The sequence below is a fragment of the Telmatherina bonti genome, assembly GCF_933228915.1.
Source record: "Telmatherina bonti genome assembly, chromosome: 14".
NCBI classification, from domain to species: domain Eukaryota; kingdom Metazoa; phylum Chordata; class Actinopteri; order Atheriniformes; family Telmatherinidae; genus Telmatherina; species Telmatherina bonti.
In genome coordinates, this window is record NC_136612.1 from 17590437 (window position 1) to 17615797 (window position 25361).

The window sequence follows — 25361 nt, forward strand, 5'->3', positions numbered from 1 at the left end:
GAATTTTAACCCTTTGGGTTCCACAGTTTTTTTAAGTAGATGAGAAAAAATTCTAAATATAAACCGTTTTCTGCTGGTAGTAAAATTTCAACATGTGTGTTTTCTCTGTTGTCCACTTTGCCTCACCGACTGTGAACATTTCCTTGTTTGCTCCATACGGTTTATTTCAAAGGCAATTTTCTGGCAGCTAGGCAGCTTCACTTCCTATGCATGCCCGCTTGTTATGTTTATGTAATCATGAATTTCATTCAGAGTCAAATGGTTGTCATGACTTCACAATGAACTACTAAACCCGTCTCCATAGAGCCTTTTCAACAAACTGCTTCATGAGGTCTTTACCTTGTTGTCCGAGAGCCCAGTGACTTGGTCAACAAACTCCTCCTGAATCATGAAAGCAGCCAAATTAGCAGTGTAGGAAGCCAGGAAGATGACAGCGAAGAAGGCCCACACCGACACTATAAACTTGCTGGTGGTCCCTTTTGGGTTTTGCACTGGCACAGAGTTGTTAAAGACCAGGCCCCACAGCAGCCACACTGCTTTCCCCATGGTGAAGGAAGGGCCATGTGGATCTGAGACGAACACAGATGGATGACAAATACACAGATCAGTTTAGACTTTTCAGAAAACCGAATGTTGCGCTGTAGGTGTTTAATCCAAGCTCACCTTTTCCCTGTGCCAGGTTTCTGTTAAAGCCAAGAGGACTAATGTACTCAAACATAAAGACAGCCATTGCAGTCACCAGTAGGAGCATCACAAACATCATCACCCACACTGATGCACTGAATGGCTCTGTGGAGAGAAAATGGAGAGAACAGTGATTATTAACGTGTTCAGTCAAATCTTTCACCTGATCTTCTCTAAATTCTTACCTAGTTCTGCCTCACAATGAACAAAGGGATTCAATCACAACACACAGAAACACACACTCTGAGGAAAGAACACCACAGAGTTCCAACACAAACTCCTCACACACTCTTACATTTGACTGTATAAAGCATAGGAAGCCCTGGTGTCAGCACTCCTGTCCTCCCTCTGAGCTCACAACGCTACTGCAGAGATTAAACTTTGCTCTAATGTATGGGGAGCACTGCTGGCACTGGGCAGCCAATCTGTGTATATATGTGTGCAAGTCAAGTGTATGTCTGTGTGTGTTGGTAAATGACCACTGCAGGGTTTTCCTGCTAAGCTTAATTGCCACTTTCATAGCTCTAACTGCACACTGCATACAGGTCAGTATGTGCACCTCCATGTGTGCTTGTGTAACTGGCATCCACGTGTTTATTGTCTGTCCGTATGCCCGAGTGAGCCTCCGCACTGTCACATAGTTGTGTGCAGGAACTTGGAAGTGGACGAAAAGGAACTCTGCATCAAATGAACGTGACGGAGCAGACATAACAGGGATCCTCATGGCTTCACTGGTTAAAATCCTCCAACTAAGTCCCTCAGGTAAGTGAGTGCTGTTCTGGCATGAAACAGGAGTTGAACTAAATCCCTCAGATGAAAGAACAAGTATCTACAGCCGTGTAACAGAACTAACTGATATTGTCAGCTCTGTATTTCAGGGAACACACACACACACACACACACACTCACACTCAAATACTAAACAAACTCTGAGATTCTGTTGTACAGACACAATATGAAAAAGCAAACAGGATGGTTCTGCAGATTCTTTCACAAGCCTGGCAACAAAGCAACTGTTATTTACCGAGGAAAGCTGACGGTGAGACCGTTCCATTGCTACGTGAGACCATGACGCTGATCCCAGTTTCTACGAACGGGACGGAGAAATCGATGACCTCAGAACGCTCCTCATTGATCGTCAGAGATCCGACGGCCATGACGGCTTTCTTATAGACCACCTTTTCAGCGAAGAAGGCGCGGATGCAGGGATTGAGGACGGTTAAGGAGAGGTGATAGCGGATGAAGAAAGGAAAGGGAGAGGATGGAGAAAGAAAAATTAGTTGTAACATTCACTGATTTTACATGAGAAATGCAGACAAACGCATCAATCCTTACAGTTATACCTTTGATGGATAAAACTGATAAAAAAAGGAGTTGACTCTTCTTTATCTTTATTCCAATAAATACTTATTTTACGTAGAAAGAAAGCATTTATGAGCTCATCTGATCCCTGCAATACAACACATGGCAAATTAAGTCTATTGTTCTACACTGAGAAAGAAAAGTTGCAAGTAAAAAATAATTACTGCGGCTAACAATCCTCCCAGAAACTGACATCCTCGCAGTTTCACCTCAAAGTCAGACCTTACAAAGCTCAGAGCAGCTACATCTTAGACTTTACAGGCCTCAGTTCTCAACAGTAGAGTTAGAAACAAAGTGAACAAGTTTGACTTGTTATGCCTAGCGAAAGCCTCTTTTCTCTAATGTCTAAAGGATTTGTGGGACAGTGTTCTGTGGACTGATGAGACCAATGTGGAGGAGTTTGGCTACAAACAGGAGCTCCACATTCGGCTAAAAACTAAAGAAAGCACCTCAACTATTGGTATGAACACCTCACATCAACAGAGCAGCACTTCTACAACAGAATGACTCAAAAGTAAAACAATCAAGGTGTTGAAATGATCCAGTTAAACTCCAGACCTCAACTTTCTTGACATGTTGTGCCTGGGACTGAAGAGAGTCGTGCAAAAGCTAATGTTTAACCCCAGACCAAGTACACCAATTTCTACCTACTTTTCTTCCTCACAAGTCGGCTCAGTTGTTAGATTTAAGGCTTATTTAAACCAATAACTTACTTGCTAGACTACATGCAGTAGGTTACTATCTTCCATGAGAAAAAGTATAAAATGCCTGTAAATACATGCAGGTTTTATAAAAAGTTCATTTTACCAAGTGTGCATCAGATGTTTTAAAGTCACTCAAAGTCAGTACACAAGCTGGCGCCAGTTCTTAACAGGATGAATATCAGAGAGCCTTCAACTTAATAAATGAAGCCTGGCATAAAACAATACGGACAACTATAAAGTTTACAGTCGGAAAAAACTGAAAAAAACTCTGGAGCTACCTTCAAGCTGCTAATTAAAGATATGCAAAAGAGTTTTCTGCGGCAGTGGCAAAGGATTTGCAGCTGCTGCCAAAGCCTAAAAGCACAAAAAAAGTTTCCTCCACTTTGGGTTACAAAGTTTTGTAACCCAATGCCTCTCAGCTAGGCTTACCTCTCCCACCATCCCATTCCAGACATTGTTGATCTTCTTGCCATGCTTCCCATTGGTAACCAGGTACAAGTCATAGGTGAACTTAACATACTTGGCAATCTTCTTCAAGATATCAATGCAGAACCCTTTGCAGCACTTTTTGATGTAAGTCCCACCAGCTTCTGTTGTGTTGCTTCAAAGAAACAATAAAAAAAACACATTAGCAGCTGCTACAACTTATCATGTGTGGTTTACCGCTCATGATGCAAAGTGAATGAAATAGCATGGAACGGATGCGGTTTGCTTGCATGACAGAAGACAGAACATGCGACTGCAATTTAATATCTGCCTTTGCAAACATGAAGTAAAAGACATCAACTTTCCCTCCTCTGTGTTTAAAGCAAGACTGTTTGCCTTGTTTTGCATCCTGCATAGCGAACGGACACGACCACACCGGTAAACATCTCCCTGACACTTTTTCACCTCCAAGTTTGGGTCATGCTGTCCGGGAATGACAGAATACCTGACAAACATGCTCCTTTCCTCCTTCTCCTTCCGTGTCTCTAGAGAAGGAGGGATTTGACGGCGCTACATCTGCAAGCCTTGTGCCATCTGCGTATATGAATATGAGAGCAGGGGAGTTCAGACGGTGTTCGCTCGCACGCACGCAAACACAACGGTGTGCATCAGCTTTCAGCCACCTGGGAATCTCATTTAACTTTTAGATGTGTGCTAATTAGAGGACGGTAACCTCGTCCTTTAGTTTAACAACAGCCGGGGCACAAACTTGACAAAGAAAGGTAAAAAAAAAAAAAAAAAAAAAAAAAAAAAAGAAAAACTTCAGACAACCGTCTGTGACTCTGCAGTTACCTTCAGAGATGAAACTCACTTCATCGCAAAGAATGTGCCGGAAAAAATCACAGGACAATGTTTGATCCAAGAGCGAAAGTTGTTCCCTAAACTAACTGCAATCAGCCTGTTAAAAACTCCCCACGTGTAGCTGCTTTTGTCAAACTAGACAGGGTTTTATTTTTCTTTTCCTTACAGTCCCAAAGGAAGGGTGGTCACGTGGTTATTGGTTTGACGCTAAGCTGGGCTTTTCTATGGAAATCATAGATAGTCTGATAGTTTTACACAAAAAAAGTGATTTACAAGCATTTGTGATGGTTTTTGCAAAACACCTGGAATTTTCTCCATGGATATAACTACAGACCATGGATAGAAGCAAGGCCGGATTATCCAATGGGCAATACGGGCACGGGCCCAGGGGCCAGCACCCATTGGAGGCTCAAGTAGGGCATACACCAGCAGTTTGGACATGAAAAAAAGAGTATATAAAAGCCAGATAGTTACACCACAGTGTCTAGTGTATTGCTACTGGTACCACCGGGTGAGAGATGTTAAAAATGTCCTTTCACAGTGTAACATTCGCAATTTTTACAATGTTATGGTGTGGAATGGGGCCCCTGGAACACTCTGGGCCCATGGGCTTATGCACTTTTAATCCGGCCCTGGATAGAAGTCAGTGAGCTTGTTGAAAATTCAATAAAGCTAAAAAAAAAAAAAAAAAAAAAAAAAATCAATTCAAAGCACCTAAGAAAACACAGTCAGAGGAAAAGCTTTCCAATTTATTACACAGAAGCATTTTGCCTCCTTTGACTTTTCTACAACAAATTACTAATAAGCTCTCCACACAGGTCCTTAGGTAGACGTACTGTTGTAAACAGTCAGTGAATTAGCAGGAATTACTGACAATAAAAATATTGTCACGTTCATGCTGGAATAAAGCAGGAGAAGCATGGAAACTAAATGCTTTCTGGTCAGTAAATCTGCTGGACAGTAACTGGTTGTGGCGTTTAGGCCAGAATTTTAATAGCTGCCTTCATGAACACAGTGTACCCACTTAGGCGAGCCATGGTAGAGTTCGGGCAGTGAGAGCATGTGATGTACGGGAGGCTGTTTGTGAAGTTGCCAGGCCAACTTGATATAGAAACACTATAGGGCCTGAGGGGTCTCCTGAGTGGGCAGTGTGTGTGTGTGTGTGTGTTTAAGTGTGGAGGAGGTTTGTTCTTAGGCCCAGCCTGGATGAGTGAATGTATAGTTCTGCATGCATGGATACCCCTCAGACCCCAATCCAGCCTCTCTACCACTCCCCCATTCCCTGCCTCTTTCATCCCCTCCATCCATCCCTCTTTCTCCAAATGGACAGGACGGATGCTTGAGTGGGAATCGCGCTTTGGGAGGGAGGAACGCAGCCGAATGCACTGGCCTGTGAGTGGACATGTGGCAGCGGAGAGTGGATACAATGTTTGCGCTCCCTCCTCGGAGATGCTTTATCCTCCGCCCTAATTCACAGTGATCCTGGATGATAATCTCTTTCAGCCTCTTTCTTGAGACCCTATTACTGCTTAATCAGCTCTGTTTGAGTGTGTGTGTGTGTGTGTGTGCGTGCATGGATAGCTGTTACTTTAGATACATACATGTGAGCATGAAATGAGAGACACACAGTATTGGTAGCAACAGGAATGCCAATTTGACTTTGTGTCCCAGAGAGAAGAAGTATTACATTATCTACAGACCCATTATGTGCTTTGATTCAGCACTACTCAAGCCTTTCGGTGAACACACAAATGTGTGTATCAGGAACAGGCAAAATTGGGTAAGGAAAGGAAGTAAAGTGCTTAGTTCAGCAGTCGCCCTCATTTACTGAGGGAGGAGAGAAGCTGCTGCGGAGGTCAACACTGCATTTCTGCTCCTGTTTACTAGGAACACAACAGCAGCTGGAGACAATGGAAAATAAAAGTAATCTTCTTGGATGTTGTGATTAAAGTTAATGAGGGGTAGGGTCAAATTTTCCAATCAAATCTGAGGCAATGAAATTGTAGAAAAAGAGAAAACGCCTCTGAACATCCCTCAATATCCCTTTTCTTTTTAAATCTATCATAGATGCGTAAACAGATCATCTGCGTGTTACATGTTTGCTGTATCAAAGCTATCTTTGAAGCTGGTCTCAAGGTCCCAACATGTTTAGTAATTCTTTTTAGAAAATTTCAAATTGGTGGCATTTTGCCATTTCAATCAAAGTTTCTAAAGAAAATGCTTCTGGTTTACATGGATGTAATTATTCCAGCATTAACCTGATTAACCCTTACTCACCATTATGTAAACAGTACTTTCTGGTCACTTTAATCCAACTAAAGTGTGTTTGGAACAAGGGGAAACCTCTGGCAGTTAAAAGTGAAGCCAATGCGGAAGGGCAAAAAAATTGCATTTCCTCCTTCATCCACTAGGGGCTGGCTCCAAAACAGAGCAAATCCCCATAGACTCCCAAAGGCCAACTTCATGGCAGAAATTAACATGTTTACAGTCTGGTTTTAAAATCCATTTTCTGTTTAATAGGTCAGGTTTGCCTTCACGACAACTGTGGGGGGAGTGAATTTTTTTCTAACTCGCCCGTTTTAAACTAATTTAATCTCGAAGTTCTAAATATTTAGGGGCGTGTCCTTTTGATTGACAGGTACCCGATCTCCGGCTTCAAGTCAGAAGAACATAGAACAACCGTGGTTTTTTAGCCGGTTAACAACATGACTTAGCTTTAGCCCGCTTACCTCCATTAGCTGGTTAGCGCCTGTTCTCTCGGGGTTAGCTCGATTAGCTTTTAGCTACAGAACGCTTGGAATTCGCTCGATGTCAATCAGCTGCCATAACGCCATCGGCTCCCTTCTCAGCTCCACCTCTTTGCCTATATTTGCATTTTCCGGGCGAGATGACACGCATGACGCTGCCAAGATGGCGATGGAACCGCCCACCGAGCTTTAATTCAGCTCTTCAGAAACCTGATGACGTCACAGAGGCTCCGTCCATCTCTTTATATTCAGTCTATGGTTTGGAGACTGGAATATGAAGTAATCCCTCTAAAACATCCTATTTCAGTAGAGCATTTACAGCATTCGTTGACACACTGCTGCTTTAGAACTCCATAGTTGCCAAGACGGCATATTATAGGCAACTTCAGGTTTGTTTTTATTAGGCTGATTGTAACAAGATCTGAAACCATTTGCTGCAGAAAGGTTAAGAGCAGAACAGAGAGGCCACTGCAAGATGAAGACTCTCTTTGAGGAAAAAAAAAGCATTAACCTTCTTTATCCATTTTATTCGTATTTTCATGACAGAACGCAGGAGTGTTGGCTGAGATACACAGTTAATAACAGCACTGGCGTTGTGGTCAGATAAATCCGTTTCAGACTTACTCTTTGATATGCTTTCTGCAGGGCACGGAGTTCCTCATGCAGGTACCAGTCAGTCTTTCTACATCCTCCACAATGACAAAAGGTTTCTCCTCCAAGGTGACGATGGACAGGTGGTTGTCGTCAAGCTCAGCATCACCGAAGGAGTTGAAACGGGGCCACACTGGGTACTTAATCGTCAGGCTGCCATTGTCCAGTTTTCCCATCTGGTGAGAGGGAGAGGGAAGAGCAGGGTTAATACCAGGTGATAAATAAGCCTATTAACAAGGCTATTACAGCTTGCCACAAAAATAATAATAAAAAAGATGCTACAAATTTACATTTTATGTATTTCATGAAAAATGAGCAACCTAGTTTCTATCCGGCTGTTTAAATTAACCTCTTGTTCTTTTATTTTGAAGCTAAACTGAGAGCTCTAAACAAATATGATTATTGGATGATGTGCTTTCAACTGAAACATAGATACATTACATGTTGTCTATAATGTGAAATAAATACTATTTTGATTAGAGATTAACAAATTTAAGGGTATGTATGAAATTGCATAGGAAGACATATGAGTGTGTAGCAGTACAGTAGTGACTGTTAATATCTATCTATCTATCTATCTATCTATCTATCTATCTATCTATCTATCTATCTATCTATCTATCTATCTATCTATCTATCTATCTATCTATCTATCTGTCTGTCTATCTTTCTATCTGTCTATCTATCTATCTATCTATCTATCTATCTGTCTATCTGTCTGTCTGTCTGTCTGTCTGTCTGTCTGTCTATCTTTCTATCTGTCTATCTATCTATCTATCTATCTATCTATCTATCTATCTATCTATCTATCTATCTGTCTGTCTGTCTGTCTGTCTATCTTTCTATCTGTCTATCTATCTATCTATCTATAAAACAGTGGAACAGTGAAGGCAGAGATAAATAGCAACAGTCATAAAGGATTTGCTTGACTTTCCATTATTAATAATACAGGAGCCAGAAAATAGCAAACCCTAGCTCTCACTCTTTCCCTCCATCTCATCTGTTTCCCTGCCTCCTAGCTTCATATGAAGCTGGGCTGTGGAGTAGAGTGATCACAGGCATATGCCAAGGAGGTTATGTTTTTGTTGTCTGTCTGTTTGTTAGCAACTTTATGCACAATCTACTGGGTACTGTATGAATTTACATGTTTTATTTCTTTTTTTTTTTCTAAGAATGGATCTTTGTCTAAGTTAGATTTTAAGTTGGGAAGGATCTGGATCCAGTCATTTTTTAAAAGAGTCTTCATTTTTACTACATATGCTTATGACTCCACAATAAATGGGATGCTTCACCAAAAATAAAGTTTCCCAACAGGTTTATGAAAGATAGATCTGGGTCCTGTCACAATTCTGGATACAATGGACAAGTAGGGGATCTTTTGGAGTTTCCATCACTACAAAAGAACAAATGATGATATAAACATGCAAGAAACACCACAATACAGCCAAAGCACTCGGTTTGTGAATGAATCTAAGAATAATAGTGTATGTGTATAAAATGAATGTAGGACTTTTACAGCAGGTGGAAATGACAGTATGGGTGGAAATGAGCTCCATGGTGAAGGTCTGCACTGTCTGAGGGCTTCTTTTGTATATTTATATGTTTACAGACACTCAGGAAGGGACATTGTCCTAGTCATAAGAAAAGTAAACAATGATTTTACCACAGTATTGAATAATGTTTTATTGTTTTTTTTTTTAATTCTTTAAAAAAAAACAAAAAACCAAAACAACATTTTTCAATCACCTACTTGACAAGTTAACATGCTCAATGCTCACAATATAGCCATGTTAATCTGCCACACCTTTGACCCTGGAGTCATTAGACAGTGGTTGACACACACACACACACACACACACACACACACACACACACACACACGCACACACACACACGAGCACTCACACATTGTTGCTGCTTAGCCTGCACACTTGGCTGAGTCATTAACAGGCGAGCAGAGTGGAGGAAATGGAATTAGCATTTTAATTGTTTTGCTTTGAGTGGTTTTCTACCCTCTGACAGGGATTAGAGTCTCTTCTGCGCTCTGTTGGCATGACTGTCAACGGCTCACTCTGCTGTCAGCAGCATCTCTCAAACAGTGTGTGCATGTGTGTGTTTATGTTGAGGAGACTGAAGCAGGACGTTTCACAGAGGTGGCGTGTGTGCTGTTTTCAGCGTGTCACCTTCACTCTCCAGGGACCGGCCAAGTCTGGCTATCAGTCTTACTCTAGCTGTGTTGCACTTCATGAGTGTGTGTGTGGGTGTGTGTGTGTGTAGATCTATCAATAGGAAGTGAAGTTGTTTTACGCAGGATAAGATAACCAAAGTAAAAATTCTGGATTGCATATTTTGTCAGTGTTATGTCATAGGGGGAAACACATCCTTTTACAACTTTGAGCAAGTGAGATTAAAAGAACAATGCTTAAAAAAAACTGAGAATAAAGAAAAGTACTGCATGTCTGACCAATGCTGCCCTCTTCATGCAGATATTCCGTTAGCTTTGAAAGTCACATAATTAGTGCACTCCAAACTGGAAGAGGAGCAAGGACAAGAAATAAAACTATCTCCTAAAATCTACTCTGACAGCTGTTCCCTGGCCACGTGGAAAATAGCTAGTTTGCATAAATGAATTCAAAATTGAACTTTTTACCTATAAATGAAAAAGGAATATGTGGATTAGACTTTATGAACTGTTACCATTGAGAGGTTATGCTTCCATAGTAAAGCATGGAGGTGGCAGCGGCACATTATAGTGATTATTTTCATTGTTGCAGCCTGAGAACTTCAGAACTAAAGGAAATGTTTGAATGTCTCAGAACACTGAAGTCAGAACCCAGCTGAGACAAACCCATCCAGTCATCCAGTGGCATGATAATCTAAAATCTGACTTGACATTCATCATGCACATTGCTGGAACCAAAATTCCCCTGAATGAAAAGCTGCACAACTTTTTTTTTTTCTCTTCCCACCATGCAGGGCGTTTTGTGATCCATGCAAGTCACCACATGCTAGCAACTGGTTTTGAGTATTCTTTGAGCGTTTGTTTCTTGCGACAGCAAACAAACCCTAAAGGACATCACTGGAGAAAATGAGAAAAAGCAGAAACTGCAAGTTTCAACATCAGTTTGACTTTTACTTGCTGGAGAGAGTTTGGAAAAGAGACAGGGTGCAAAACAGATGCTAAATTAGCTTTTGTTAGTGAGCCTCCAAGTACAAGTACTGCTCATTTTTGTTTGAAGAGCAGCAGGACTATCAAACTCTGGATATCAAACTAATATTTTTTAAATATTTTGTTTATCATAGTTTTTACTAATTATTTTATTTCCAGCTAGTGAGAGCACACTTGAGAAAAAAACATTCAACTGGGATAAATCATTATTTGGCATCTGAAAGTAGATGCAAAGAGCTCAGGATGATCCCTAAAATAAAATCTGGGCTCTGTTCATTCACCTGCAATGACAAATATAAAATCTCATTATTGTCAGTGGGACCAGATTTTTTAAGAACTATGGCTAATAGGCTCAACAAAAAACACTGTTTAATGGAAACACCAACAAATTGCACTTCTTCTTCATCAAAATGAACAGAAATCACTTTCATTATTTGAAAAACTGGAATGGAAATGTGGCTACTTGTAATCTTTAGAGAAATTGTCTTTATTTAGATGGACCAGTCCATAAGTTGATATAAGCAACAAATGTTTCACTCAAAAGATGCTTGAGGAAATGAGAAGCAGGAGAACAAGGGGGTGGAAAAGAAGAAGCTGACTTCAGCAACTCCTCTTCTGTCCTGCTGCTCTCCATTTCCCCCCTTCCTCCCCACTCTTTCCATCTCTCTAATTAAAGAAAGAGGGGGTTATAAATTAATGCCCAGAACGAAGGGAGGATTCTATTTATCGACCAGCAGGGAAGGAGAATGCTGAATCTTCTTGAATGTAATACCAGATATTACAAGCACCCAATACAAAGACAGCAGCGTGAGAGTGTGTGCATGTGATATGACAGTCAGACCAGTGGGAGGTTGCGGCGATAGGACCGGTGGGGTTGCTGTATTGTGAGGAGCAACGGAGGCATTCCTATCACATCCTGTCACCCTGCAACAGATATGGAGCCACTCGGTGGTGAAATAACACTGCCTAAAAGAGGTGTTGCATCTTTTCTTCCTATTTGATTTTGTCCGGCAGAAATCGTTCCTTTATTTTGTTTTAACTTAAACTTTTCAATTTTTATCTTCAGTTTAATCCTTACTTTTACCATTTACTGTCACGTCTTTACCTCATCTCAAAACGCCTCTCTCTCTGTCATATTATTTTTGACCTAGACAAACACACAAACTAAGCAACACACTCCAGGGCTGTAATCAGCTAATCAAGATAGAGCACAAATAAAAAAATAACAGTAATAATGTTAGATGCTTTTCCATTGAGCTCCTTCTCTTTGCATGTCTCCCTGGGAGAGTTATTGTTGTAGCAAGTTGCATTATGGGAGAATGAGTTCCTAATAGCGTGGAGAAACCCATTCAGTCATAAAACAGTATCTGTCACTCCTGTCAGACAAAATTATGTCAGGAAAATGGATTCTGCTCTTCCTCTCCTACAGCTTCCCCTCACACTGAGTGGTTGGGAGGATGAATGCGAGTGTGTATGCGTTGTGTCTGCTTGCATGTGTCAGAATGCACGTGCGTGCCAATGTTTGTGTGTGGAAAGGCCGATGAAAGAAGATGACAGAGATGGAAGAAAAGTGCAATCATTGATTTAGACTTGGTTCCTTCATAAGGACTGTTTTTATTAAGATTCAGGGAATCCAAGACCCCCTCATCAAAAGCACACACGCTTGTGTTTGTGTGTGTCAACTTGGAAGTGTGGGTGTATGCATACGGACTTCCATGTGTGTCTGCTCTCCATATTGTGATTCTTCAAGCACAAATCCCATGCCGTCTGTAATAATTATTTTGCAAACTGGCTGCTAACGCCATGGCAGTTCCTGAAGCAAATTACACACTCCGTCTGCTCTGCAGGAATAAAGCACACCATCCTGGTTCTAAGCTGTAAATACAACTTCCCCATTCAGGTAGTGATGTTCCAGCAGAAACCACAGTTGCAGTACTCGGTCACTGTAAAAGCCTGCAGCAGCCGGGAAAGGTGTCCATGTGATAAATAATAACGTTGCATCGACTCGTGAGTTAATATCAAACCTGGCGTTGCACGCAACTTTAACCCTCTGGGGACCAAGGGTATTTTAGAGAAATAAACCTGACTTTTTTTTAGTTTAAATGCTAATAAACACCACCTTTCCATGCCCCATAATGTCCTATACCTTGTTTTTTTTATTTTTTATTTTTATTTTGAATTGAAATATCATAAACTGCTATGTAAATGAGGCTCCTTTGCTTATTATAATTATGAAGTATTATAATTTAGAAGCATGACTAAAGGTACTGAAGCACCGCAGCTTTCCGAAATCACTGTCAGCTGCACACACTGTATCTATTACCAAGTTATACATCTGTTACGACGCCGTCGTGTCGTTTATGTTGAAATAAACTACTTGAGTAATGCAAATGTTGTTTGAGCAATTATGCATGGTATGTGTGTGTAAATGCTGTTGTTTTCATAATTTATCAGCCTTGTAAATACAATGCATAGTGATTGACACTGTTTGGAAGCGTTTCCTGAGGCATCATGAGCTCTGATTGGACAAACACGTGTCATGCGCCAAAGACAAAGGCTCTGATTGGAACACTTATTTTGACACAACACTGTATCACCTATGAATGGGCTACAGTGATGTCGGAACTACCGTCTGAAAGCCAGGAGTCTCTTGATTAAGAGGGGAAAAAAGTAAGTTTCTATCTTTTATGGTACCACAGGTATGCTAAATTAAACACAACATGGTCCCTGGCATCGCCGACGATGCCGGCGTCCCCAGAGTGTTAAAACTGTTGATCCTAAATTGTTAATGTGTCTTCTCAACATGGGTTATTTCAGTTGCCACTGATGACGTGCGATGTTTGGGTCATTTTTCATTTAAAATGCAAAGCTTAAATACCTTGCAAGTCATTGCATCCATCTCATAGACATACCTTTCACCATGTAGCAACTATTTCTGGAAGAAAGTCATAAATACTTAGATTATCACAGAATGTGCAGACATAGTCTTTTAGTTTTAGCCGTATTGCACAAGTAAAGTTTCCACTGGATGGAAAACCATTGCAACATAAAAAAAAAAAAAAAAAAAAAAAAAAAAAAAAAAAAAAAAGCATCTGCTTTTCAGTATGCTTCTCCTGACAGGACTGCTGCTGGCTTTGTTCGTTTTGTTTCTACAACTTCTGGACATTTTTCTCCTGCATAGAAAAAGGCGAAATACTGATAAAGATGCAGCACTTTGAGGTATTTTGCCTTTCCTAAGCATTTCGGTTTACCGCGTACTCGGAGCAACAGCGCGTGCGTGTTGCGTATAACAGGAACACTGGCGCACTGAAACACCTGTTATAGGCGGAAGAAACATAAATCTCACACATCTTGGTTGCTAAGTTCTCTCTTTTTTTTCCAATTCCCTTCTATTTTTTACATTGTGTTGTCGTCTTTCCTTTCACACTCATTTGCTCACACTATCTCAGCCCCATCTGCCTCTATCGTTTGCTCATCTTCGAATTATTCCATACCACTCTCTTGCTGTCTCTGCGTCCTGTGCCCCAAGGGGACACATTTTATATTTTTAGTGCATATCCATATTTTAGTGCAGTTACTGAATTTTTATCTCTTGATCATCATGGAAGTCTTCTTCCCCACTCCGCCGCTGATTTCTGGTGCATGGGTGGGACAGCAGTGCCAGGGAGAGAGAGACACGGAAGAGCTCCCAATTATGTTTCCACTTTAGGTTTAGGTGTCTCGCTCTCTCTCTCTCTCTTTCAGTCTCTTGCTCTGCACCACAGTGAAGTGGTACTGATCAATTTCACGGGTGCTCTGTTTACAACACACTACCTCTCCTCAGTGCATCAACAAAGGATGTGTGTGTGTCAGCATGAAATATAGAAAAAGCTAGTCTCAAAGACAGGGTGGAAACTGTGTGGAATGCAGCAAACTGAACTGCATACTGTAATGCGCACACACACACATACACACACACGGATGAGCCCTGAATAACAACCAGATTGATTGCAGCCTAAGTCTCTTGCATAGTGTTTCTGTCGATAACCGGTACCGAAGGGTAAACATACAGATGTGCACACACAGGGGGGAGCACTGACCTCTGAGCCAGACCAGTAACACATATCTGAGGTTTTGATTAACTGAGGTTTGAAGTGCTATTGGAGCACAACGTCAGGGTGCACAGATTATCCAGCTCGGAGACAAGGGGGCAGAGGACAGAAAGGAGAGAGGACGCGGAAGAAAAATGGAAATGGTCTGGAAAAGGAAAGTCAGGGAAAGAAGGTCAAATATGAGGGAAGAGGAGGTGAAACAGAGCTGGTGGACTCAGGGGTGGACTCTCCTATCTCTGGGGCTGAAGTCGCTGAGGTGGTCAAAAAGCTCCTTGGTGGCAAGGCCCCGGGGGTGGATGAGGTCCGCCGGATAGTCGAATCCTGGATTGAGGAGGAGCAGTGTGGTTTTCGTCCTGGTCGCGGAACAGTGGACCAGCTCTATACCCTCTTTGGGGTCCTGGAGGGGGCATGGGAGTTTGCCCAACCAGTCTTCATGTGCTTTGTGGACCTGGAGAAGGCATTCGACCGTGTCCCCCGGGGGCTCCTGAGGGGGGTACTCCGGGAGTATGGGGTACTGGACCCCCTTGTACGAGCTGTCCTGTCCCTGTACGACAGGTGTCAGAGCTTGGTCCGCATTGCCGGTAGTAAGTCGGATCCGTTTCCGGTGAGGGTTGGACTCCGCCAAGGCTGCCCTTTATCACCGATTCTGTTCATAACTTATATGGACAGAATTTCTAGGCGCAGCCGAGGTGTTGAGGGGATCCGACTTGGTGGCCTCAGGATTGGGTCCCTGCTTTTTGCAGATGACATGGTCCTGTTGGCTTCATCTGGTCGTGATCTCCAGCTCTCGCTTGAGCGATTCGCGGCCGAGTGTGAAGCGGCTGGGATGAGAATCAGCACCTCAAAATCTGAGACCATGGTCCTCAGCCGGAATAGGGTGGATTGCCCTCTCCGGGTCGGGAGTGAGGTCCTGCCTCAAGTGGAGGAGTTTAAATATCTCGGGGTCTTGTTCACGAGTGAGGGAAGGATGGAGCGCGAGATCGACAGGATCGGTGCGGCGTCTGCAGTAATGCGGACTCTGCGCCGGTCTGTCGTGGTGCAGAAGGAGCTGAGCCAGAAGGCGAAGCTCTTGATTTACCAGTCGATCTACGTTCCTACCCTCACCTATGGTCATGAGCTGTGGGTCGTGACCGAAAGAACGAGATCTCGTATACAGGCGGCTGAAATGAGTTTCCTCCGCAGGGTGGCCGGGCTCACCCTTAGAGATAGGGTGAAGAGCTCGGTCATCCGGGAGGGGCTCAGAGTAGAGCCGCTGCTCCTTCGCATCGAGAGGAACCAGTTGAGGTGGCTCAGGCATCTGGTCAGGATGCCTCCTGGACGCCTCCCTGATGAGGTGTTCCAGGCACGTCCCTCTGGGAGGAGACCCCGGGGAAGACCCAGGACACGCTGGAGGGATTATATCTCTCGACTGGCCTGGGAACGCCTCGGGATCCCCCCCGCAGAGTTGGCGAATGTGGCTGGGGAGAGGGAAGTCTGGGCTTCCCTGCTTAGGCTGCTGCCCCCGCGACCCGACCCCGGATAAGCGGCAGAAGATGAAGATGAAGATGAAGAGGAGGTAAAACAGAACAAAAAAAAAAAAAAAAGGTAAGCAAGCTTTTCAGACGCACAAAAAAACCCACAAATGTTGTGGCGATGGAAATACATCACAATTAATCTTTCATTTCTTGCCTGTTCAGATAACTCTTATAGCCACACCTGTTCTCTGCCATACCTGTCCTCTCTCACATACAAAAGAATGAGCTAATGGGTCATTAAATATAAAGTATTCGGGTAAGTATGAGGCAGGGAGACATAGATATGAAGACACATGACTGCCATTTAAAGTCCATTATGAAGCCAAGTCCACCATTTGCAGTCACCATTTAAAAAAAAAAAAAAAAAAGACGCTTTCTCACCTTAGCTGTTAAAAGTAGTCTTTAAGCTTGTTGAAAATGATCTCATTGATCAAGCAAGTCTCTTATATTAACACGAAAGTACGTTCAGCAGTATGTTTTAAGATTATTGCTGGTTTTAGTTTGTTTCACTTTTCTCTTTAAACTGAGGCCGTTTTTCACATATATTTATTTGTTAAATTCCAGTGTCCACCAGATTTTTTTCCAAATTTATTGGATTTTTCTTGCTGTATTACTATTTGTAAAAACAACTGCAGAATAACATGCTATAATAATAAAACAATAACGATGCCACTTGATCAGACATGTCACCAATTACGTGGTATTTTAAAGTGAATATAGCGCATATGGTCAAAATGAAACATTTACTTTAGTCAAGTCCTTCTTAAAAATTATAAAAATATTTTTTAATCAAATCCTCCCTGAGTTTTTATCTTTGTATGTATGATTTTTTTTTTACCCAAATACTGAAACAATACTAAATACATAAAGAAGTCCTGTTAAACTCAGGCTTATGGGTGACATTATAGCGACTACAGACACTTTTTATGCCCATTCAAAATGTTACACTTCTTTACAAATTTCCCAGAAGCTCTTACTTTGGGTGCAAAGTGCACTTATAGCCACAAAATACCAAAACACTGGGTCTCATGATTTTTCCAATATGCCAAAAGATATTCAAGGAAATTTGATAAACTAGCACAGAATTGAATCAGTTTTTTAATTTGTTTTCCTCGAACAGGGATTTCTGTTTTCTCTTTTCTCTTATGACAAATTGTCAGGCTGTCATATATAGGGGGTGTCACGGTAACAAAATTTGCCATGCGATTAATTGTCTCAGAAATGATTGCGATAAACAATAATATTGCATTTAGCAATTATTGTAGTCATTTTGAGATCATTTTCAACTAAAATACCAATAATGCCATAATGATGCAAGTACACCCTTTCAAAGATCAACATACTTTCATTTCTAAAGAACATTTAGCTCGATGTGCAGACTAGTTTATGCTCATCCAGTCCCCCGTCTGCTGAAACAGATCTGGGGTTTTGGCAACATTGTTGTCTGGAACATACAGTCTCTAAACACTATATAACACACTTACATAGTCTGTGGTCAAGCTCATATAAGGGGACATGTACCAGAGGTGGAATGGTAAAATTTAATGTCTTTGATCGCCTTCAGTGTGTCATTTTTCATGTCACTGTAAAGTTGTGTAACATGTATGTTCATCCAGGCGATTCATACTGGCTGTCTGCAATATATTTCAAAATGTTGCCCTTTTAACAATATTAAAGGGCAGCATTGCTTTACCAACCACACTGTCTGAGTGCACACCATGTCACTGTCCTGTCCTGTATTTAATCTCTCAGTTAAACACCCCAGAAATGTTTTTTTTCTTATCGTGCGATTAATTGACTTATTGCTTATTGCGACAGGCCTAGTCATAAAGTTTGAGCTCATCAGCTTTAACAGGTAAAAGCTTGAGACTTTGGAAGGATAAGGTGAGTCCCACTGACTCAACCAGGACATCTGAGGTTATCTCCCGTCCAGTCATGTACACTTTGCCTAAATGTACTTAAAAACTTAGGTTGTAGCATGACTTATCATTGACTTTCCCTTTTAGTTGCAGTCTAGTTAATTTGAGCTATGAATATGTAAATGCTTGTTAGTGCAAAGACTCATGTAATATGCATATAAAGGTAGAATAACCCCCAGATATTACTTGGCTGGCAGCCTGTTTTTGTTGCTGAGATCGCTCACACAGTTACAAACAAAAACAAACCAACGCCTTCATCTAAAGAAATGGATCTTACCTTTTCCCACTCTCTCTCCTTGTTGAGAACAATAACCACCAGCTTTGGGTTTTCCTGGTAGCCATCCTCCGTGAACGACAAGTCTCGGCCATCCCATGTCACATTCATCATGTACCTGAGAGCAGAAGATGAGGAATTGTGGGGCAGATGGTAGACGTAAGAGGGATGAGGAGGAAGAGGAAGGTGATTATTGAAAATTTAATAAATGGGATGATGAAGGGGATGTGGAGAGGAGACGAGAAAAAGGCAGAAAAAGGAAATTGAATTACATTAGCATTTAAAAAGTCAAATGACAACCTACCAGTCTGACGAACTTCAAATATTAACACAAGCGCTTTTATTCTGAAAGTTGCAGTCTTTTTTTTTTTTTTTTTTTTTTTTTTTTTAAGCTGTCCTGTCCAGCATCACAACATACAGTACAGTAATCTGAAAGTCTTGTTTGATTAACATGGATGTATATCCAGAAGTACAGAAATTGATCACAGTCAGAGAATTGTGTTGAGGTGCTGAAAAGGTTTGTCTCTGCAGATTATTGTCAATGTGCAGTGTGCCTCAGTGGCTGCAAAAAACACAAGAGAAGTAACAAGATGCACTAAAAAAAAACATATTAACACTGTGAAAAAGACCTTGAATGCCACATAATTGCAGTTTGTATCACCATAGTTGCATCACCTACATGTGTCACAGATTGGTATCTGCTTTACTGAAAAACTTTGGTTCACCTAAAAAAAAAAAAAAAAAAAATGTTTTTTTTACTCTTCTAGATTTATACAGAAGAGTAAACTCCTTTATCTCTGTCCTGATTTCCATTGATAAATCTGAAGCTCTTGCTGCTGCTTTTCAGTGCAGCACACTCTGTGTTATTTCAGCAGGATGGCCTCCACAGCTACAATCAGTGTTACTGTGGCTCACTCTATACCTCCTGATTACTGCTGCAGCTGCGTTTCCACTGATCCTTTCCCCGCTTTGTGCATATTACAAACTTAGTTTTCTTTTCAGTTACTCCACGTGAAGCCACAAGGAAGAAAGAACAGTCGGCAAAAGTCCAAAACGCAGGAAGAACTGGAGTGATGGCAAATTGTGCCTCTGTCTTTCAGTAATTACAACTTTGTCTTTCAGTAATTACAACTGTACTCACACGTGTTTCATTGAGTTTGGCCTCTTTACTCAAAGAGGTTGTGGAAACAAGCTACCCACTCAGCATGTCCACTTAGAAATCTTGCCATCAATTAGAGGTGATGCAAATTTGAGACATTTTGACATTTACACATTATAGCACAGAATTCAGTCCATACTATAACACATCGCACAAACTCTCTCTCTCACACACACTGTAATGGTTGACCCATATGGCAGGTCACATTAGCTAAGATGGAGGGCAGTGGGAAGATATTCTTGGGTCCACAGTGCCTCCACATTAATCATGACTGTCCTTCCCCTCTTTGTCTCCCTCACTCCCTCTGTCAGCGGTCATGTACGACACAGCAGAGACGACTCCTCTTTTCTCCCCCCTCTACTCCATTCTGGGGGCGGCAACAGGACAAACTTCTAAATGGAGCATGTTCCCAAGTGATACGGTGGAAAGCCACGGTGGATTGCAACTGGTGAGATTTCATATTGTGTAGGACATGGTGCACAGGCCTCGCTTCAGAATAAAGCAGGTCAGGAACATTAAGAAATGTATTCTCATGACTTAGACAAAAAATGTAATGATGCAAATTCAAATAATGCAATGAATAAATATGTTCTATAAAACAGTTTCTCTGATTGCATAGTACTACAATAAACTTGACTTTTATTATGGTGTCATAAAATACATAAAATGCACAAAAAAATGTACACGTGAAGTCAACTATTTAACCTTCTCTAACTCTATAAACCGTTGAATGCTCGTATACATCTGTTCAAAGGTCTGGTACTTATTTAATAGTATTTATAATATTTACAACATTTAATTAATGAACTCTGATTTTTTAATGATTGTTCATTGATCTGCATTTAACTATATTTCTTTTTTGCATAAGAGTGAGTGTAGGAAAAATTTAAAAGTGCTCTTTTGTAGACGAATGAATGAATGAATTAATAAATAAATAAATAAATAAATACACAAATAAATAAATAAAAAAATCAAAATAATTCCGGACATCAAGAGAATTAGAAAAGGAAAAAACATATTTAAAAAATCTATGCGCCATGCCGCTGGGACATGAAATTGTTTTATATTGTAGACCTATACATGGAACATGGGTCATAGTAGTATTATAGTATAATATTAATTATGGAAAATTATGGAAACCTGCAGCCGCTACAAATGTAATATGATCCATTATATGTTTTAGACTACAGTATGGGGAAAGGTGTGGTGATTTTAGACTGATGCTGGTGACACATAAACACACATTCACAAACAAACTGCTCATATTCTGGATTAAATCAATTAAAAAATATGGTGATTGAATGAGGTTTCTATATTTTGTATTGAAGAAAATCATCTGACTGGCTTCCAACTAATCAGGTGAGTACAACTAATCTATTTGATTGGTCACAGAATCCAATGATTAAGTCAGTAACAAAACTGAGGCTGCTCCTATACGACAGCTCACTTTTCACTGTGCAACAATCTTCTTGGAGGTACACACACAGAGACACACACCAGGAAATAAACACAATGATTTTTAAAATGACAGTACTTTGTAAGTTTAATGTAATTTATCTGCCTCAGCCATAAAAAAACAAATCTTTACAACTAATAAATGTGTTTATTAAAATAATTATTTTTAGCATTAGAGATGCACACGTAATTATATTAAATGGAAAGCACACAGGACAAGAAGATTATGTGTGTACTTCTGTGTGGTCACAAGGTATTTTGGGCAGATGCCCACTGAACAGGTGGACTGATAGGGCGTTGCTAGGATACAGACAGAGAGTCCACTGTGTATGCTGGAATCAACCCTGGATGAACATCCTTGCACACAGATAACCATGAGGCGCACCTCAACAATACTCCATGCAGCACTGTTACAGTGGGGCCCCTGTAGCACAGAGCTCATAGTCCATTTTCTCCAAACGTCCAGCCTCCTTTATATTTGTAGCCTCCTTATTCATCTAGGGAGGAGCGAGGGCGCAGAAGTGGAGAAATACCAGACATGGTGCACCCATGGTAATCAGAGTCGACATAAAGATGAATGAGGCTGAAGGGAAAAGATGGAAGGAACACATGATGAAATGATGAAAGGAGGAAACTAGGCTTCAACGGGGTTAAAATAAAAACATATACAGTGTCATGTTTTACTGCATTTCTCTTACATTAGACTAAAAGGGCTGAAACAAAGGTGGGAGGGGAGGTATGTGGAGAAATGTAGCAGAATTAACACTGAACCTTAACTACTTTATCTAAATGGAAATAAAAATGGAAACCTAAATACATTTTCACAACAAATATGTTTCGAATCTGAACAATAAAACATGTAGTTCAAACAAGGTCTTAAAAGTGAAATAAATGTAACCTTGAATGAAAAAAAATGTGACATGTTATAGTATATAATACATTATATCCAAATAATAATGTGTCATTTCTGTATGATTATCAATTCATTTTAAATAAAAAAAAAGTCCAAATGCAGCAGAAGCACTGCAACCACACTGCTTCCACAGGGTTATTATGATCATTTACTGATCATCAGCAGTGATTACTTTAGGAAAGCAGATGTTTTGGCAGTTTGCTGGTCTGCTGCATTCAGATGTGTGTTAACACAATATTAAGTATGAAAGATGCTAGCAATGACCTAAGAGATTAAACTACTGCCTCTCATCTATCTGGTGAAGGTTGTGATATTGTGTGTAGAGTGTAATATTCCTTAATAATTCGGAATAAGTCTTTTGCAGTGACAATGATTATTCATTGGTGAAAAACTTTTACGACAGCCGCCAATCTATCCAGGAGAGGATACCTCGACTTGTAAGTTTGTGCTTTAAAAAGTCTTAAAAAGCTAAACAAAAAAAGCCAAAAAAAAAACAAAACAAAAAACTACAAGAATAGTATCAGAAACTCTGCATACAGTTGAAAGAATAAATGTGTGTTTTTGTTTTTTTTGTCTTTTTTAACTCTAGAAGTATCGGTTGTTTGGAGAGAGCTTAGGTTTGTAACGTAAAGTCTGAACGAACCACAGAAGCCAAACTCAGCAGAAGCGTCTGATTCCAGCTGACAAGTACGGAGGTGGAGGGATGGTGATGCGGGAATGTTTTGTTGTCACAGGACTTGAACGTCATCAATCACTGAGTCCACCATGAACACTTTCATACCTGGAGTGTTGTGGTTTGAAATGTGAGGCCATCTGTCTGTCGACAGCTTGGCTGAATTGGGTCATTGTGACACAAAACTTTCCCAAACAAGGCAGCAAATCTACAACACAGTGGCTGAAAAAGAAAAGAAATAAATAAAACCAAGGTGTTGTGATGATCTTGTCAAAGCCCATATCTCAACCTGACTATAATGCTGAGATCAGACCTCAGGTGTGCATAAATGAATATCTCTAAATCTTAATGAGCAACAATGAGAAGAAGAATGGATCATAATTTCCCCACTACACCATGAGACACTGATAAAGCCACACAGAATATGATGACTTAAAGTTACAGATTCTAGCACCTGAAGCTACTGAATCCTTAGGTGTTCTTTGCTTTTCCACACATGCCTTCTTCACTTCAGTTTAGCTGCACTTTTACTAATAATGAACGCACTAAAAAAATGCTGAAATCTCTACTTTTCACCTATTATTCCTACTTCTGCGTTACTTTATCATATAAGCTCTACGTTTTTTCAACGGGGGAAAGAGACTGTATGAAGATGAAAAAGATTAACTGTACAATGCTGAATGTGTCAAAGATTGAGACATGTATCCTTATTAAGAGGAAGACATGTCAAAGTAATGATGTATACTGTCAGGTTGGTTAAAATCTATGGAATGTAGAAACACAAGCGCTTTGCCTGTGAGAGATAAAGCAGCAAGTGTGGAAAAACATGGAGGTTTCTGTTTATGCTGATTCTAGTTATTAAGAGGACCCAAGGGTCAGTAGTAGGTTGAAAAGACTGTCAGCCACAGATGGCGTGTGTTAAGTATAGCATGAAAGACGACTATACAATGGGAAGTAGATGCTAACTCCCTGCTCATCGTCTTCTATTGAATTTGAATTTATTTCAAACATGTAATAGGCAAATAATATTCATACAGTAATAAAAGACAGAAATAGTAATGCCTAGATAAAGCAAACATAACTAACAACTATATGTTCGTTTTATATATGCAATGGTTCTATGCAGTTTTGTGTGAGTGCAAACTAATCTTGCGTGGGGAGAACATGCAAGCTAAAAAGATTTGAAACCAGAAAGTAGGTTGGAAACAAATTTCTGAAACTATTTTGCAGGGATTCTTCTCTCTGCACAACAGTGAAGCAGCTTTATAAATACCTTTTTGCTTGATGGAGAGTAAACAACCTTCCTGAGCTACAGAATTTATTCAAGTTGGCATCAGTACTCACTGCCATTCATTTTTTATCCATTATTCAATATTTCCAACTCTGTACTTTCTGCTAATTTAAACCAAAAAAACACTTTATGGTCTATTTGCAGTGTGTCCAAGGCAGAGCAAGAAGTAAGAAAAAAATGTCTTTTTTCTAGTCTGTTATGTTCTGTTGGAAGAATATTGAGCAAAACTTTTTCATGTGTTTGACTAAGGTGTTATTACTCTAAAAATGGTCAATAAAAAAGTTATAGGAGTGCAATCATCAATGTATCAGTATGAAGAAATGTAAGACTAGTGAAGTAGCAGCGGAGTATACTGCTTATAAGGAAAGAAAAAGTTAAGGAAAAAGAATTGGCTCATGACCATCAATTGCCAATGTAGATGTTGCTAATCTGCCTTAGTTAGATTGCAAAGCCTGTTCATTTACACATGAAGGTGACATGATTTGATGCTAGTAATATTAAACCATAAAACCCCAAGTCATTTTCATTTCTTCTTCAATATTTGGTCTGCAAGTTGTTGTTTTCTTATTTTAAAATGCATATCAAAGCTCAACCCTTTCAAGGACAGTCAATTTTCCTTAATTTTAATCTACATTCATTTAGTGGATGCTGTTCTCCAAAGTGAATATCATTCATATATACAGTATGTTTTGTCCAAGAAAGTCTCACTGGCAGTGTATGAGGCTAAGATGATGTAAAATGTAGGAATCTACAGATATAGTACCATAAAGCCCAACCCAAGAAACTAAAGAGAGTTCATTACTAAGAGTATCTTGAATAGGATACATCTGCATATCATTCTCTTATATTTATATATTTACCTTACAGGCATTTTTAAGTTATTTCCGTTTATTTTTACTAGTCAGCTCAGCACATTATTGGTTTCTGAGTTTTGTTTTGTTTTTGGACAGAGATTTAACTTTATGGTTACTTGTTTATCTTCAGCTGCTCTTGATTTGACATCTAATTGCCCTGAAGCTAGACAGGAAGTGGCTTTATAAAAATTTCAGGGTCAAAACAGACGAGTCTCATGGCAACAAAGCGGTGATGGCCATTTCTTTACAATAAGGTGTAAAAGAGTAATCATGTTATCATGTATCACTCACGGTGGATTTCCCATTTAGTCTAAGAATAAAACACTACATGTTGTGTCTGCATTGAAAACCTGCTGGATGGGATATAAATGCCAGATGAATGTCTGTAGATCAGCTTTGTCATGTCTCGTCTTGGATGTAAACATTTTACAGTGCAGTTTCTCAGCCTCAGGACGCTGCTGGGTGGCAGCGGCTCTAGAAATGCACATGATAGATGTCATTGAACAAGTCCTGAATGCAGAGTTTCAGGGTGAAAAAGTAACAGAATGGGTCTTCAAAGCAGACCGCGAGAAACCTGACCCTGAAATTTTCTTTTTTTTTTTCAAATAAATGGA

General features: G+C 40.3%; 1 protein-coding gene across 1 annotated transcript in view; it reads right to left on the reverse strand.

The window, feature by feature from the left end:
- Positions 1-25361, reverse strand: part of grin2aa (glutamate receptor, ionotropic, N-methyl D-aspartate 2A, a) — a gene marked incomplete at both ends in the record, with an annotated part of 159303 nt that overhangs the window by 25051 nt on the left and 108891 nt on the right. The window contains 6 exons of the mRNA XM_079253342.1: positions 340-569; positions 664-789; positions 1709-1862; positions 3180-3351; positions 7409-7611; positions 18406-18520. Coding sequence (XP_079109468.1) covers positions 340-569; positions 664-789; positions 1709-1862; positions 3180-3351; positions 7409-7611; positions 18406-18520 — 1000 coding nt within the window. The remainder of the gene's footprint in view (positions 1-339; positions 570-663; positions 790-1708; positions 1863-3179; positions 3352-7408; positions 7612-18405; positions 18521-25361) is intronic.